This window comes from Netta rufina, assembly GCF_964035555.1.
Source record: "Netta rufina genome assembly, chromosome: 3".
Classification (NCBI taxonomy): domain Eukaryota; kingdom Metazoa; phylum Chordata; class Aves; order Anseriformes; family Anatidae; genus Netta; species Netta rufina.
In genome coordinates this window covers 101,699,245-101,718,450 of record NC_140125.1, presented here as the reverse complement: position 1 = coordinate 101,718,450, position 19,206 = coordinate 101,699,245, and the positions used below count along the sequence as shown (strand labels likewise).

General features: G+C 35.6%; 1 protein-coding gene across 1 annotated transcript in view; it reads right to left on the bottom strand.

Moving 5' to 3' along the window:
- Positions 1 to 19,206, bottom strand: part of SNTG2 (syntrophin gamma 2) — a gene marked incomplete at both ends in the record, with an annotated part of 296,049 nt that overhangs the window by 68,368 nt on the left and 208,475 nt on the right. The window contains one exon of the mRNA XM_084284773.1: positions 6,865 to 6,994. Coding sequence (XP_084140899.1) covers positions 6,865 to 6,994 — 130 coding nt within the window. The remainder of the gene's footprint in view (positions 1 to 6,864; positions 6,995 to 19,206) is intronic.

Sequence of the window (19,206 nt, the reverse complement as noted above, 5' to 3'; positions counted from 1 at the left end):
ATGGTGAGTCAGTTCTGGACAACAGCTGAGGGCCCACACAGCTGCCCTCTTTCTTCCCCTTTCCAGCAGGAACAGGGAGAGAATAGGAACAGGAAAAGCAAGAAGACTTGTGGGTCAAGATAAAGCATATTTAATAAGTGAAGAAAAAAAAAAAAAAAAAGTGATGTAAAGGCAATCCCTCACCACCTCCTACAAAAAGACCAATGCCCAGCCAGTCTGCCAGCAACAGGCACCAGGGAAGACAAATGCTCCCCCAGCTTTACTGCTGAACACAATGATGATGATAGGGAATACCTTTTTGGCCAATTCGAGTCTGGTATCTCAGCTGTTTCCCTTCCAAATTTCTTACCCATCCCTCACTGAGGGGCAGAGGGGGTTAGAATAAGAAAAAGAGAAATTCTTGATGCCCTACAAGCACTGCTCAGCAACAGAAAAAAACACTTTTAAGGTATCAATGCTGTTTTAGCCACAAATGCAAAGCACCACAACAGCTGCTATGAAGAATGTTAATTCCATCCCAGCCAGACCAAGCACACCTGTGAACGGCCAACAGGCTTTGTGTAATGCGAATGACAGAGGCCTCAATATGTGTAAGGATTTGTCTTGACTTGTCTTGGGCTGTCTGAAGCTATTTTACACCTTGTTTAGCGATAAAATAACAATATAATGAGCTATATAATAGACTATTGTCTATTTTGTTTTAGCAAAGTACAATTGTAGGATGTAATGATATATATGTGTATATATACACTTGTAATTAATAGATGGCAATAACAAGTTGTTATTCTGTATAGAGTTACCCATGACTGCAAACAAAACAGCCTTAAAACACAATGTGACGTAGAGGAGTTTAAGATGACAGCAGGAGCCTTCACTTTACGGACACAGGCAGATACAAAGGCCCAGGCCTATATGAAGTCATCAGTCAGCCCTAACCCATCACGGGCCCTCGGAGGGATCCTGCCATGCTCTGCACCACCTCCCCACCACCCTAGAGGAGGAACAGGGACAACCACAACAGAGACAGGTCACAGCCTACAGGTGCGGGCACATGTACCATAGCACAGACAAGGACGAAAAGAGGGGACTGGAGCTGACAGGCAGCCACCAAGCAAAGTGGGGGCTACTAACATGGCTCCTCACAGCTCCCGCACACAGCTCTGCCCACAGCAGCCTGACCCCAGGCTGCATAGCCACATGTGGCCTGAAGAGAGGAGAGGCGGCAGAGCTCCTTTTTCTTGGGGCACTGACAATAACAAGCCAGTGAGAACTCAAGAATCCTACACTGTAATGTGGATAAAACAAACTGGTGACATGCCCAGTGTTGCTGAAGGAAGCAGACCTCACTGGTCTGGTTTAGCGAGTGGCCTGATCCTATTGGCCTAATCCTGAGCATTTGTGCAGGACACGATGAAAAGGCACATGGAAACCTGTAACATCAGGAGGAATGCCATCACACACTGCCCAGCTTCAGCTACAGACTATCTCCAGTGCTTCAGAGACAAATACACACACAAAGTAACTACACAGAAGCCAAGCAATATAAATGTAATATATTATTTCCATGCAGGTGACCACAGACATGCTACGACTATGATAATATAAAACAGCGCAAATAAGCAGGGCTAGCAGTGATCCTGTCTGCTTCACCTGCCTCTCTGGCTCAGTCCAAACCACTTAAGCTCCTTATATAATAGGAATAATTTTTCTTATCTTACTTTTTTTTTATTGTGTTCAGATGTGCCTGGAAAATTGAGTGTGAAACTGGCCATGCAGTTTTTCTGGAGAATGAGGGAAGAGTACCATGAGGAGCATCTTCACCATCAGTTCAGCTTCCTGTTGGTACAGGCAATAGGAAAGAATGTTTTGGACTCTGCAGCTTTTCACTGTACAGACCTAGTTCACTCAAAGCAGGGATCGCTGCTGTCCTAATGTGGGACTGTGGGGAGAGGAAAGAACTCCTTCTGCACCATGTTACATCCTGAAGAGAGAAGTATGCACTCCGCACTTTGCCCAGTACCACGTGCTCTCTACATTCCTCCACAGCTGGTGCATTGAGACAGGCATACAAATGGAATAGGCTACACCTTGTTGGGACTGCATTAATATTCAGCACTGCAGTAAAATAATGGGAGCTGGAGACAACAAGAGAGATAAAACCAAAATCCTGGATCTGCAAAGACTGCAGGCAGTTTGGAAAAGGAAGCATAAAGCAACTGTAATTACTACACCGTTTTAAATAAATACATACAGGGCAGAAACAGAATAGGGATAATATCATTCAGAACCACATGCTTAAACTCAAATATCTCCTAGGCTGGAGATAACTTTGACAATCTAAAGAAAAAGAAGAAGTTTTACATCTAATATACCTATACTCCATTTATAGTGAGCAGAGAGAAAAAGAAAGATTTTGACAGGTACTTTTTTTTTTTTTTCTTTTCTAGGTAACAGAGGGTTATAAGCAACTGCTTATTGTTTGGCTAAATTTAGGTGATGTGGTTCCTAGCCTTACTGACACAACCTTCTTTACAACCTCGATGGCTTCATTTGTGATACTTTCAGATGGGAATTTATGAGTTAAAAAAAAAAAAAAAAGGCAGCAAAGAAATACCATGTTTTTATACCACCAGTAGAACTGTTTTTTTTTTTTTTTTTTTTTTTTTTTTTTTTGTAATCACTGAGGTAGTCATATTTGTTCCCTACGTATTGTAGGCACCCAAGGATGATGTTTCCATCTATCTACAGGTACCCCACATATTGCTATGTAAAGAAAGCAGCAAGACTCCTTCCCTCTTCTTTCTTTTTTATATGCAAGTTCAAAACTCCTAATTTGTAAGTCTCTCACTAGCCAAACCGAAATTTCACTCCACTTTGATATACGGTATTACTTAGATATACCTGTACATGAAGGCATAACAGAAAATGTTTAATACTACAACATGTACAATTGAAACAGCTGTCAAAAACAAATATCCCTGTTTTGAAACCAAATTTTAAGTTTCTACCACTCTGTGTAATGGAATTCTCTGGAAGCTGCTAGAATGATTTAAAAAAAAAAATTAAATGATACTTTAAGTGGAACAACTGTATCTTAACTAATTTTCTTACCTACTTATGATTTATTCATCTATTTGTGATTAAAGTTCTGAAAAACGACACCTTTAAAATGTACCAAAAAAAAAAAAAAAAAAGAAAAACTTGAAAAAGTTATAAATACAAGAAATAAGTCTCAGTAATGGAAATAATGGAAATGAACTGGCAGCATTAAGTTTATGTGTTTCTGCATATCATTACTATATTAATGTTCAGTGTTATATTTGAAAGAAAACAATTAAGATCAGTGAGAAAAGCTTCATATATTTAATAGTTTGTACTTGAATGGCACAAAACAGAAAAATATCAATTATTCCAAATTGTGATGAACTTTCCCAGCACAGCATTGCTGCTGCACACTACAAAAACAAAACAAAACAAAAACAAACAAAAAAAAAACCTTCTAACTAAGCGAATAGGAACAGGAGCAGTGCAATGCAGATGCACATTCAGACTGAGTTGTCCCTGTGCTTTTCAATTCATCATGGCAGCTTCACTGGCAGTTTCTGTTCCCTCTCTCCCCTCAGCTTCTTCAGCTGCACTTCCTTCTGTGGGAAAAAAGGTGCACAAAAAAGTAAATGTGAGGTCCTGATTCACCTCTATTATTTTCTTCTGCCAAAGGTAAATGTGAAGAGCTTGGAGAACACTGAGAAGATTGGAAAATAATATCCCAAAGAAAGAAGATGGGGAAATTTCACACTGTCAGAAAAGTATGTGAAATACAAGAATATGAATGGAGCTGTGAATAAATTCTGGCAAGAGTCCTTAGAAAAATGTAATCCATACTGCTTCTACAACTCACAATTACAGGAAGATTTTCCTAGGTAAACATATGCATGTAGGACATGTATCAGTACAGAGGGTTAAAAAGACACCCTTACATCTTTCTCCATGTTGCAATATTCCCTATACTCCTCTGTCTTGTAAGAATTATCACTCTGCAGGCTGGTACCAGAATCACTATTTCTCATTTACTGAGTAACACTTTCTAGATATGCTAGCATCCAGGGGTAGCATTCTTATGCAGTGATGACTCCTCACATCTTCACTATTGAAAGACAACTCCTCCTTTACGCTTGATCCCCAGAGAGCTTGCCTTCGCAAAGAAGTTAGATGTTTCAGTACTTCAAAAAAGTAGTCTGACATTAGCAGAAGTGTCACATTATGGCAGAGTTATTTTTATACTGCCTACATTAGGATTATCTTCTGGCATCAGCAGGAGATCTGACAGAGCTGCCAGTTGCTGGATGAGATTGTACAGTGGCAAAATAAAATATATTAAGGTAAAGTGATGTATGAAAGAGAGGGTGCACTGCAAGAAAACAATTCATCTGCATCAGGAGCACTTTACAAATTAAAATTCAAAGAGAAATATTCAAAATGGTATGCAGAAGTATATGACAAAAGTTGTATATAAAAGAGTAGCACAAATATGCACAGCTGAATTAGGAATGATTAAACTGCAGGAAGAGTAAATAAAATCAAGAGATAAATATTGGCAGAATCAAAATCTAAAACTGTGAAGAGGTAAAACTGAACAATGGAAAATATTGCTTAAATACATAGTATTGTGGCAGGTAGGAATGCTGACATTCTTTATGCCAACAGTATCACTAGGAAGGTCAATTGTTACTGTGTATCTAGCAATTAATCTCTGAACCAGTAGAGATTATCTTCAGGAACTCCACAAGAGGTGCAGAAAAAATACAATAACAACATTTTGTGAAATGGTAATAGTGAGGTAATAAAAAGCATCCAGAATGGATTTTCAATAAATCTAATTTGAAGGCCTTGTCCTAAACAGCATGTATATCCCTTTTCCCCTCAGAGACAGGGGGCAGTCCCTAGCTTTCTTTTACTGTACACGTAAGTTACACTCCAATCTCACATTCTTGGTCTTTAAAAACAAGAACAAACAAACAAAAAAAAAGTAGTTTGTGGTGAAAGGAATAGTCACTGGCTGGTATATCTCCTATTCTGATCATTAGTAATTAAAACAGCACTGTGGTCAGACCTGTCTAGTTGTTCTATAGGCAGCATATCTGACAGAGCCTGTAAAGCACTGATTTGAAAGAAAAAGTTTATTCTCTTCTTAATTCTCTGTATAGACTTTACTCTGTATCTGACCAAGAGCACTGAATACAGGAGTTTTTCACAGCACTTTTTTTTTTTTTCCCCCTATCAGATCCTTCCCCCAAACAGCCACTTAGATGAACACCAGGTGGTTCACTTGGTTTACAGAATTCACTATTGTGATAAATAACTGAGAAGACCAAGAAAAAAACTCTGTATAAAATAAAATATTTATGCAGACCAGTCACAATAGAGTGAAGATACTACATCAGAACACATGCTACTGCATACAGTGTATTTTGAGAAACAACAGACTAGAACCCTACCTCTGATAAAATCTGCTTGTACCTATAGCCACTTTTTATTGGCTTATTCATCCATATTCTTAAAGTGACATTTATTCATGGAATTTTTCAAAAGCAAAAGAATTGGGTTGGGAACCACGAACTGGAAAAGCTCTAATAATATTTCCATTCACTTCTTTTTACTACTAACAGTGCAGGAATTATGAAATTTCATGAATAATTTACATAGCTTTCTTAGAATTCTCAAATAGCAAGACCTATATTTATACAGAATGCATCATAAGCAAAAATATTTGATTTTGTCAAATATACTGTTTAAAGTAATTGAATATTAAATAACAATTAATTTATTTAAAAAGCTATTTTGATCAAATCTGATTCCAAGTAACTTTTGAAGACCAGAAAAATAAATTATAATCTGTTTTGACCAAAAATTTACATTGAAATCTAACACAAATTCTACACATTATAATCTAAAGAACTAAGCAGTAATTAACCAGGAGTATGAAGTGCAAGTTAAAGATAGAGATAAAGTTAGAGATGCCACCAGATCATGATTACAGTCATGAAATGAAATTACAGTCTAACACATCTAAGGAAAAAAGATTAAAAACTTGCACAAAGACTTATTCCAAAGACAACTGTCCAATAGTTTTTTCATCACTGCTTTCTAACATCTCAGAGACTGAAATATATTTTCAATATACTACATGTTCAAGTTGCCTATTAACTTTATGATTCATTCCAGGATCTTCAAATTTTCTGTTGTTCTTTCTTGGAATAATAATGTGCTGTCCAAATGATTTCTTTTTCTCCAAGGATTATTTAATGCTTCTGCTTGCAACAGCAAATGCTACTTATGAATTAGCAGGAATCATTTATACAATAAACACCCTTCCACTTCCATAGAGAAAGATGAAATAATGTGAATTTAAATAAAACAACTCCTAGAGAACTTAGGTAAAAATACTGTCTCCTACTAAGACCCTGTAAGTCACACTTCACTAGCTACAGAATTTCGAATTTCAAAATCAGTAAGTGCTAATTTCAAGCACAATTTAATTACAAAAATGTAAAAACAAATATTTGGTCATATCTAAAGCTCTGTGTGAACCAAGAAGGATCAATACTTTTCCTTAAGAAGTCTTTAAAATAATAAATGCAATCTGAAGTTGTACTACTCTCTGATTTATAACACTGCAACTCTTGAGAACTTGATACTTTTGATTGATCAGACATGCTGTTCCTGTTTTTCCCTTCCTCCTTTTCCTCCCCCAAAACACACATTTTATATATATGGTATCTTAAATGTGAATTATTTTCTGCCCTTGGAAAATTAGAAATAGTTTTACAACAGCACAGACAAGAAAATATGCAGAAAGTAACATACATTTTGAAGTGTCAAATCACTGATGTTAGTTGATATTGCTCTCAGCCAGTCAGCACTCTCCTGGGCTGTATAAAACTGAAGTATCCCAGTACTAACTCCATCGAGTGCCAGCACTTCAAATGCATTAGATCTGCAGTAAGAAGAAATATATCCGTAAAGGAAGATATATCAGTTTTCTGAAACTGTCCAATATCTCTTAGTGTTTAAGTGATCCTTACAACTTTTGAAAAGTTTTGGGGGTTGAATTTACAAATAAAAAGAAAGGCAACAAAAAGAAGGATAATAATGGACAGTATCAGCAGCAACACATACAATAAATACTTTCTCTGTACCAGCATCTATATGTGCTGATCGTTTACTTCCCTTAAGCATACCAACTGTTTATAATTACTAAACTTAGGGTAGTGTACTCAGGAAATATGAATTAGATCTTTTTGAATAAATATTAATATTTTTGAAACCAAAATGACTTTTTTCTTTACTGCATTGTTGGTTTCATTTGCTAGGAATGTAAATGTTGCAACAAATTGCCTTCCCTAGTTTTAATTTATTAAATTCCTATACTTTCTATACAAAACTCTAACCAAAGTTTCCTTTAAGTTCTTTTATGACATAGGAATGTGAAAAATGTACTTGAAAGTTCATTTATAATATTTTTGAATGTAAGGCCCTTTCTCATAACAGCATCTACATGTGCTAATATTCAACTGAATTTTATTCAATTTTTATGCTTCGTTTATATCTTTAAAGCAACTTTGTTCTACAAATGCCAATGTTTCCTTAACAGATGTAGGAAGCTGAACTCTGTGCTCTAAAATCCCACACATCTGGATGATGGTGGGATACACTTTTTCAACTATTAAATTTTTCAGTAGGAATAACAGAAGTCTATTCAGCAGTGGCATGGAAGTACACTGGTTATATATATTTAAAACATATGACATGCAATAGTTTCAACTAAATTTCAGAGAGTTACATAGATTACTTCTTAGGTGTCCATGCGTGTCATGAGAATTAGATTTTACTTATATACTATTTTGTTTGTATCTTTTTTATAACTTGGAGAATATCACCACTCTCTGTTATGTTTACATAGTTGCTATATTTATACTTTAATGCTGTATTGCTTTCTATTGAATCCAGAATACTGTTCTGTGAAGTTGCTGGGTTGGGTTGTTATCTAGGAATCTCTTATCTAAGGTGAAATTTTCTACTGTTTAATTTATGATATATGTCAATATGAGCATTCAAAATGACACACAAAGGTTACGTGAGTCACTCTGACCCTTACTGAAAAAGTTATTAACTTAACAATTGTAATTTGTAGGGAGTTTGATAGTAAACATGAAGACTTAAATCTACATACTAAAAAGGTAATATAAAATACCCATCATATGCAATATTAGCAAGATGCAATATTCTTATATATATGTACACATAGCTGATACCCTTTACTGTTAAATGAGTTGTTAAGTGTTATACTTGCTGCTAACAAAAATAACATTCTTGGTCTGAAGACTTAAATGTTATCAGTAGATTTCCTTGATTTCCTTTCACGATTGAATTATCATGTTACCTACTAAAACCTAAAAACAATGTCAAAATTCTGTGTCACTTCCGTTTCAGATCTCTGTTTCATCTCTTTAGAAAGAAAGGAAAGGTAAACAAACAAACAAACAAACAAACAAAAAAACACAACAACAAAACAAACAAACCAAAAGAAAACATGTTATATTATCTTCAAGTAAACTGAGTGAAATAATCACCCCTCGAGCATACGGTTCCTTTTATCTAAGGCTCTCATAAACATCCCTGCAGTGCTGTAATGGAATGACTTATGGTATGATCTCTTCAACATCCCTCTGACACAGGGAACATCTATTATTGACTATGCATTGATATACAGTGGAACATGGAAACAATCAAACTGCTGCCTTGAAGAGAATCCATTCACAATGCATAATTTAGACGGAAAATTAAAATATCGAAGTTAAGATACTAGAATCCTTACACAAGTGAGAGAGGACAATCCAGAGCATTTAAGACAGAAAAATGGTGCACTTCACTGTCACCACATAGGGTGCCTACATAATAACTCAGGTTTGGAAGATACATAAATATATGCAACATGAATTCCTTATCTAAGTGGCACAAAGTTACACAATTGGCTGATGAGAGATCACAGAAATGAACTCTTAGGGTAACAGCTAATACAGCTAACACACAATCATGTTTTTTGTTGTTGTTGTTTGGTTTTGTTTTTGTTTAAACAAAGGCCTCTACAAGTTTTGTTATAAAAATTAACCAATCTTTTCTAATTTGAAACATGGTTCTGGCAATACTGCAGATGACACTAAAGCTTCTGCTGTCCTTTACCTTATTAAAATATTGTGATCGGTTATAAAAGACAGTTAAGAAATTCAAACAAAGGCAGCTAGATATCTGAACGATTCACTGACACGATATTTGCACAGAATCAAAATGTAGGATGTGAGGGATCCTAAAAGTCCAGGCCAAAAATGGATGCAGTATTTAAGATGTAGGTATTTCAGATGTCGCCTCACAAATGCAAAGCAGAGGAAAATAATCGCTTCCTTTGACCTGCTGACTCTGTTATTACTAACACTGTCCCATTTGTGGCTACCCTTCTTCCCTGAAAGTGCATACAGCTGACTCATGTTCCACATACTAACCAAGGTTTGTTCTCAACCTTGCTCAATGTTACTATATTATTTCTTGCTTTGCTTTCAATTACGATTGTTTCCCTCTACAAATTCCATAATGTATTGTTGTATGTATCACACTGTGGTCTGTAAAATATAATGTATATAAGGCAAGACGTGAAAACAATTATCCAAACTAAAACCAAAAGCTAAATGAAATGTTGAACTTTTTTTTTCCACTTTAAGTGAAACAACCAGTACATGATGCAAGCACCAAGACAGCACTGAAATTTAGGTGAAAATAAATCCTAGAGGCTTAAATACCACACTTTTCTCCATTTCATCAAAACACAGAAAATAAAAAAAAATAGAGGGACCTCTAAGCACCTACTCCTGCTCGCTGACAAGGATGAGCTTTAATATCACATAAGAGTTTTGAGAGGTTTCAAGATGCTATGAAGTCACATCACCACAAAATAAGATGACATGGCTTTTTTTTTGTTTTGTTTTGTTTTGTTTTTTTGGGGGGGGAAGAGGGGAGGTGGAGGCTTAGAAGAGGGAAGAAGGGGGAAGGCTTAAAGACCATTTTAAGACACAGCTAGAGGAGATTCTTGTCTTTTATTCCTGCTGTTATTATATTATTGCAACGAGAACCAGAAGTAAATGGAGTGGAGTTCTGATAGTTTGAAACAGCAGAAAATGAATACTGACTGCAACTTATAACCTATACACAACTATATATGGGGTTAACAGGCTTCAAATCTTTCTAAGACTGCAAATGCCACCTACCACCAAAAAAAGGAGAAAAAAGCACAAAACAGGAAACAGAAACGTAGGCAGTAACTTCTCTGTTCCTTTACACTGACTGTCACTTGAAATACACACCTGATGACACTATCAAGAATTTTACATAATTATTTTAAGTCACTACCAAAGCTCATTAAACTCTTCTCTGAATGAAACACAAGACAAAATCCTTCCAGTTTCCACTTCAATAGATTCATCAGTCATATGGAATTTCCCCTTCTTCCATATGATTGGAAGCATTCTTCATCACAAAGTAGCAATCACTGAATCTATCACATAAAAATAGTCTTACTGTTGCGAGAATTGTTTGAACTCCAAGGCTGAGAAAACTGAAGGCCTTTTACTCATCTTGAAAGACTGGAATTTCACAGTGGTTTCCAGTGCAGTCTGGTCAGAGACAAATATCACACTTGCTGTGAAGTCACAACCAGACATTGTTTGCCAGCATCTGAATATCATCGCTCTGTCAGGTGTGGATGAAGCATTCCACTAGCAAAGATTAATTGCCAAGAATATGTTTCAGTGTCTAATGTTAAAGATCCTTTCTGCTGATGTGTCTTCTATGGGGAAATACACAAATGCTGCAGATACAGAAAAAGCTCTTTGAAGATGGAAATATTTTCCTTTTAATATTTCATATTAAAATATATTAGTTTCTAAAGCTTCCTGTTTCTCTACCATTTCTACCAAATATGGCCATACTATCTTTAACTCTACACATGAGTGTGAATGGTAACACCTAGAATATTTGTTTTTCTTCAATTCTACAAATTTGGGATGAATTACCCTCACATTTTCTATTATTTTCATATTTGTATCCCAATCTGAAACTTTCTTTCCCACAAGCATTTCCACTAAATAGCATGAAGCACTGGTTTCTCTACTCAGCCTATTTTTATCTCACTTTTACTGTGAAATGTCTTTTTTTTTCTTTTTATTACATTAACTTATTTTAATAAAATAAATGCTGTCTTAGCAAGAGTAATGTTAGTTTAAATAATAGATGGGCATTGGTAGACTTAGTTCTCTTCCTGACATTGACACTTTTCATCAATTAATATTAATAAAACAAAAAATGGCAACTGGGAGTTTCGTGATACAGAGCAGTTGGTAAATAAAGAGGTGTTACGTCAAAAGACTTTTCTAAGAGAAAATCTATTTTCAATGCCAGCTGGACTGCAAAAAGCTGAATTTTTGTGTTATTGGAGGTTAAGGATTTCAGTCATTCAGTCTTTCTTCCTCCTTATGTCTGAATTCAATTTTTATTGCTTTTCTTACAGAGTTTTCTAATGGCTTGTTTACATTTCTGTATGACTCTCTTGCCAGAATTTCTATTTCTAATTAGCCTGAAGTATTGTGGATTATGGAATGAAAATTCACCCCCAAAAAAGAATTGTCTAAATTATTTAATCTCTTTGAAATTGTGTTAAAAAATAATGGGGTGTAAATGAAATACAGCCTCAAAAAATGGGCAAAGTTGCTTATATAATTAGACTGCTAACAGAAACTATTGAGCTAAAAAGCTATCGAGGTATTAAACACATGCTTGGATTGCATGTCGAGTTTGTTTCTTTTTTTTAGTGAACATTTTGCTTCCAGTATTGTAACTTTGCTTTATTTTGTATTAAACTCAGAGTAATGATTTAAGATAATTTGAAGTGACACAGACATTTTGCTTCTACAGATACTATCTAACTGATGCGCCACTAACAGCTCCCAGCTGTATCCCATTAAATTTGTAATAACTCACGTAGAAGAAAAAAAAAAAAAAGGATTGTGGGAGATGGGATGGTTCTAGCATTGATTAGGTGTCTTATCCTGTACCCCATGAAGTCACACAAAAAGTTACCGTAGTACTGCTGATGGGAACTAACAGCGGTACTGTCACCAGCTGAAAAGAGAGTAGTATGCAGGTGTGAGATACTTGGCTTTGTTGCAGAGAGAAAAATCTGTGGAATTACAGTCTGCCAGACTCAGCGTGCTTTACTTGTTGCAGAACAAAGAAAGAGGTTGAGGAGCCTTGCTGGAGAACAGAAGCAGCCTGAATGACTGAAAGACATATGAAGTATCACCGTGCTACTGTCCTGTCTTGAGTGCAGAACGGTAGTAGTATGGGTCACTGTGGTGGGGTGGAGAATGGAATATATGTATCTTTATCAATATGCGTTTTATAATTTCAGCACAATCATTGGTTTTTGATAATTCAAGGGAGAGAATTTCAATTTCACCCCATGCAGGCAAACAAAATTCTGTTGCCTAAGTAGGTGAGAGGCAACGGACACAATTTGTAACATGGCAAATTCCAATTTGACATCAGGTTTTTCATTTTTTCATTTTTTTTTCTTTTGTTTTTCCCATGAGGATGATCAAATACCGGCACAAGTTGCCCACCAAGTTTGTAGAATCTCCATCCTGGAAGGTGTTCAGGAGATGGCCCTGTGCGATGTGATTTCATTAGACATGCTTTGAGCAGGGAACAGGACTGTGTGACCGCTGGCATCCCTTCCAGCCTGACTTATTCTATGATTCTAGAAGTGAGACATGCTGAACACAGGAACTATTTTGGTTTAGCGTAAGGGACTGTGCGAGACAGAAGAAACACAAGACATCCTTATTTCCATCCACTGACTCCAAGGTGAGTCCAGGGATTTAGTGTATTTGTAGGCAAATAACTACCAGATATCTACAGTCAGATGAAATGAATCTCATCCATTAAATTCGAACCTCACATAGATTTTGAGCATGTGAATAGTCCCAAAGAACCTATGCGATCGTCATTTTACCTTAAGTTATCAGCATGCAGACAAATTTTTAGATTCTCCTTTGTGTTCCTTTGTCACAATGGAAACATGCTGGAGAGGTTAAAATTTTAAATAATAAACCACCAAACTGTATTTCATATTATTCATTATAGGAAGATCAAATTTATCTTAATGATGTCTTCAGAGCTGACTTAATAGGTCAGTAGCGTAAATCTCAAATATAATACACGATTTTTTCTTTCTGGCACATATAAGATGGCTAACACAATACACGGACAATTTTTACTGGACTGCCTCCCATTTTAATGCCAGCTAAGTTTCAGTTTCAAGAACTATATGTCTTTTGACATAAGGGGAGTCTATAGGTCATGACAACAACCCTTTGTCATGACTACAGAGTTCATCAGGGTCATTATGTTTAAATTATATGCAAAAGATTACTTCTTGAACATTTTCAGTTCTCCAGCTGATTTGAATATACTGTTTATACTGTATAAGGAATTCAAACACATTTGTTAGAGAAAAATACATGGCCATATGCTTGATTTTCACTTAGCACTGTGGCAGGTTTACTTTGAAATCTAAAACCTGTCTGCTTTCAGAAGAAAGAACAATATACCTTTATCGTATTTTTATTATTACTATTATTGATAATACAATGCAAACCAGGTTCTTTCCCATAACACCCGTCTATGCCTCTGAAAAAAATGCATTTCTGGAACAAAAAGATACTGTGAAAAACAACAGTGATAAAGCTAAATAATGAGCACCACAGGCTACATGCTTCAACACATTCAGCTAGCTCCAGAATTCTTTATTGCTATTTTGGTGTCAAAGTTAGTGGGAAGAAAGCTGACCTGCCACAGAACCTCAAGGCTATTTATCCTGAGGCATTTAGTGGGGACAGAGTCTTGCTGAGCTAACCCTGGTGGATTAGAATTTAGTATTTTGTCAGCAGAAGAAAAGATAACTTATGTCTCACTTCCTCCAGAAACAGAAAAAAAAGGTAATAATTCTTTGAACTCTGTGGTAATATTAATATACACAATCCCCCGGAGTAATAATTTGTTATTTGTTATGTATATATATATTCTTTTTTTGTTGTTGTTGTTGTTTTGTTTTTGTTTTTTGGGGGGTGGTGGGGAAGGGAGGGAGGAGAAGGATTTATTTTACATTTCCTTTTCCACTGTTCTGTCTTCTAAAGGAGGTTATTTACTAGAACTAAGAATGAAGAGGTGCCACATGAATTTTCCAGAGCAACACAACTTCGGGGGAAAGGGCGAATGGTTCCCGCGTACATTCGTGTGCTTAGCTGCAGTACAGATTTTAAAACTAGATGCTAAATATTGTGAGGATGAAGAATAAAAAAAATAAACCACCTCACTCTCCATAAGTTGGCTTCCTGCAACTGAACAGAATTAAAGCGATGTGTTTGAGCATGTGACTATATTGCCCTAGACTGCAAAGCAGCAGCAATTCCCTTAATTTTGATGCCATTGATTTTTGATGCACTTTTAGACTGCAAATATCTTGCATCCAGAATGTCTAAATTCTGGCCAAAACATAAGGAACAGGTACTAAATTGGTCCCTAACTTTAAGAATCAGTATTCAGTGCTGATCTTTATTCTAACTGCATGGCATAGCTCCTGTCTAGCTCCTTTTTCCTGCTTGACTTTTCTCTGAGTTAGCCCTTATTTTATATTAGGGTGTGTCAGTCTCTCATTGTGGAGAGATCTACAGAATAACTATTCACTTCTTGGGCATCTCTCTGTTAACAGTCTGTTGAGAAGAGCTTATCCTGTAGCCTGTATTTACCTGACCCCTAGCAACTGACTTCCAGAACATCTTGCTGCTTAAGTTAAATTGTAAAAGTAGTATTAGAAATACTTATTTCAACATTTTTTTTTTAATAAAAAACACACATGGCAGTGGTCAGGCAGCTAATAAAAATTGGTGGGTAGCACAATTTTAAAAAGAAAATCTCAGGTTTCATGACTTTTTCACTTATCAACTTAACAATGTAGCAAAAAGCAATAAATTGTCCTATACATCATATTCCTAAACACAGAAAAAAAGTACTTTATGTAGTGCTAAAAAGCTCAAGAAATTCAGAACAAAGGTTACAGAATAGACTTCCTTACAGGCAGGTACCAAGCTCTTTAGTACTTTATAACTACACTCAAAAATCAATAGGCATGGTAAAAATCACAAAACATTGCCCACAGCAATATGTCACATTTATTACAAGGCTACCAGGTCTAAAAGTCATTGAAAATTGCTTTCACTTTCCATACCTATGCTGAATGGAAAGAAAAAGAAGTTTAAATTCCTTAAGTGCCAAAAAAACCCTCCAGTTGACAAATGTTAAAACACTAGAGCTAAAAGGAGGAAATGTACCTGAAGAGAAAAAAATAACTCTTCTTCAAAATCATGTCATATTTTAAATGGATTATATACATACCGAATTTTTGAATAAGAAGCTGCTACATTTAACAGAATAGTAAAACATATCATAGAAGCACAGGAGGAAAAAGTCATGTATAGGTATCACGCCCAATGCTTTGCCATTTGCAAGTTAAAAAAAAGTAAATAAATCATATATTGCTCAATGCTCATTACTATTAAATCTCATTGCTATTAAATCCTATTTTGCTAACCAGTTAGACAGGACAAGTTCCACTACTACAGAGACGGCTCTAGAATACCACCATTCCAGTGGTTAGAAACCATTGGCTGATTTTTATCCTGATTTATCCTTCCTGTTAACCCAACACCCTAAGAAATCAAAATAATAGGATATATTTCTATATGATTAACTAAAAACACTGTACACTTAAGTACTGTATCCATTCAAATTTTATGTTTTAATTCGAATAACCAGAATTGTACACAGATTCTAGATCGGGTTTTAGCAATGTTTGTACAATGGTTTTTATGCTTCTCATTTCTAGAAATTGTTTCTCCTGCTATATTCTAAAATATCTGTTTTTCCTTCATAAGTCTGCAGAACAGTGATGTCCCAGGGTTATTTTCTGCCTAACTATGGTATGGACCTAATCCATTCCTTCCTCTGCTGCTGTCCACCAAAAGGCTCCATTAGGCTCCTATGGAAAATGAATTTATTTGTTCTAGATTTTTGTTCTAGTAAGAATCCTTAATGCCATTCCCCTACACTTGGCACTATTATGTTGTATTCCATTTCCAATTGTTCTATCCTTTCATAACATATTGTGCTCTTCTTCTGTGTAGTGGATGCTGATTCTGTCACTAATGATTTTAATTAGTATAATTTTATTTTCTGTATCATCAGTCAGATAGTCCTTAAGAGATAATAACATCCATCAAAACCTTTGCTTTCTTTTTCTACTTACTTTTTATCAGATGTTATTCTCTTTCACTCCTTAGCAAATCGAAAATAATACCAGAATTTAATTAAGTTGTTTTTGTAATTGGGATCACAGCTACAAGGGCTTATAGGTGCTGGACCAGAGTTACTTCCAGCTCACCCATTTCTTCTGTTCAGTTTCCATCTTCCAAATACATATTTTTTTTCAGTCTCTAAACTTACAGTGTTCAAGAGGTTATAGCTATACTACCTTCACTTAAAGCATCAGTCAATACAGCAAACAAAAATGATTACCTAGGGCTGTCAGTGCCCATTGTAAGGACTAGAAATACCTACACATAGTTCCAAATAAGGTTCTATATATTCTGTTAGAAAATATGAAAGATTATAAATGACTAGAACTATGTTCTTCATCTTCTATGTGACTACTGGTCTTTACCTTTCTATCTTAAAAACAAAAAGTCTGCAAACGACATCAGGAACAAAAAATTATTTTGGGTAAGCAAGGCTTACTTATTCCACTGTTAAACTTGCATCACATTTAGTGACCAACTCTGTCTTTAACAGTCAAAAAATGTTTCCATTCCTAGCAATTGCGTGTACTCACAGGAGCAGAATTCTCACTGTCCATACTACCTTAATAGTTACAGAGAAAAATAGCACAAATGGACTGGCGAGAACTGTAAAATTATAAAAGTAGTGGTGCTATATAATAAAAGCAAGGACATTTAAAAGCCAATGAACTAGTAAGTAATCAAAAAGAGCAGACTAACCTATACGCTACAAAGAAATATTCAAATATATTTCAATTATACCATCAATATGAACTGCACTAATTACAAGTGATTTGTGCAGTTAAGATAATGTTTATCTTGATGTTCATACTTTCTGAAGATATAACTGGAAAGATCCTGCATTGAGAAGATGAGAAACATCAACTACGATGTTCATATTTCCTTTAAAATATTCTACGGTTGGGAATTTTTAAAATTTTGTTTAGTTATGTGGAAAAGAGACTTCAGACTCTTTGCAGTATTTTTTTTTCCATTCCTCTTCATGTATAAGGAAGGAAAACCACCTATCCCATTCTCTTTTTTTTTTTTTTTCTTCTTTTTTTTTTTTTCTGTTAATACCTACAGTGCAAAATCTAAAATATATGAAAGATATACTTGTGTCATTAAGTCACTAATCTTCAGACTTTGTGGGAAAAGTCAAATGAAAAATCCAGTGTAATGAAAGTCAAAATATGACTCCTTTTTCTTACACCATGAAAAAAGAATACTTGTCAGATAGAGGTGCTCCTGACCATCTTATGACACAAAAGCTAGAAGTATGTATTTTCTTGCCAAAGTTACTGGAAGACTCCAATGAAATACTACAACATACTTTAACCACAAAGGAAATAATATGGCCCAATCTGATTAGATTAGGCTAGATCTGATCTAAACCACACTAAAAAATATGCCATAGCCTATCTGAAAGCTCTAACTATATAACCTGTTTCTAACAGAAAAATAGTCAAAAATATTGAGGAAGATGCTAACAGTTTATACATTGTTATACTCTGCCTTTTACAAAGCAAAGGCATCAAAAAGTTGCCTTTCAGTAATAAATCAGACTCTGCTCGACCTTGTTCCTGAGGTTGTCTGAAAATTAGATTATTAAAACACTAGGAATACATACACATATCTTAAATATGAAAGCAAAAGTGATAATGAGGTCAGAGGGGCTTTCTAGTCTGTCTGACAGCAGTATATTACATCAGAACAGCAAGAGTAGTTGGACTCACAGATACTATACTTAGCACACACAATGCTATATATTAAAACAATCGGTTAGTGATTGATTTTAGTAGAAGAGTATGCTATGTGTTCTGTGACCATCTGGAAGAATTTCAGAGGTGAAAAAGCAGTGCTTTCAGTGTTACCTGTGAGTGAATAAATGGCCAAATAATCATACAGGCTTTAATATCCTTTCTCAAGCTGTAATATTTTACAAAGTTTCAAGAGAATGTCAAAAGCTAAAAAGACAGATCATTTTGGTAGAAGAATTATATAGACCTCTCTTTCAGAATTTAATTCAGGGAAAGAGTATGGGAAATGTCCTTTTTGTCCACCTAGAAGAGAAGGCGCACAGCTGTGTATATGACACCGTAGAAAATAGTTTCAGTTGTTCAACGATACAGACTTAAAAATGAGACGGGGCTGTACCAGTGCCAGAGTGCCTTCTCAAGACAAGGATTACATACAGATTCACAGTCTCCCTTTATATTGAAAAAGCAGGAATTCTCCTTACCGATCATATAGACCCTTCCAGACCTCCTTCCCCGTAGTTTTTGTTGCTGACCATGATGTTACATGGCATGGAATAATCATTTGATCAATTTGGGTCAGCTGTCCACATTGTGTCCCCTACCAACTTCCGGTCCACCCTTAGCCTACTTGTTGGGGGTGGGAAAAAGAGATGCTCAGCAACAACAAAAATACTGGTGTGTTATTAATATTATTTTAGTCAAAAATCCAAAACATGGCACCATGCAGGCTGCTATGTAGAATATTTACTCCACCCCAGCCAGACAGTACAGTATCAGAAGATATGTTATTTCAAGGCATTTTCAAAACGTACAGCAGCTATTTTCAGAAGTGGAATCTCTTGGGATTGCTTCATCTAATGCATAGAGTGCATAGAACAGGAGTTAAACAGCTCCAAACTACCAAGGTGATAACTGAATTCTAAGGTTTAAATGTTCTGTCTTCTTCCACT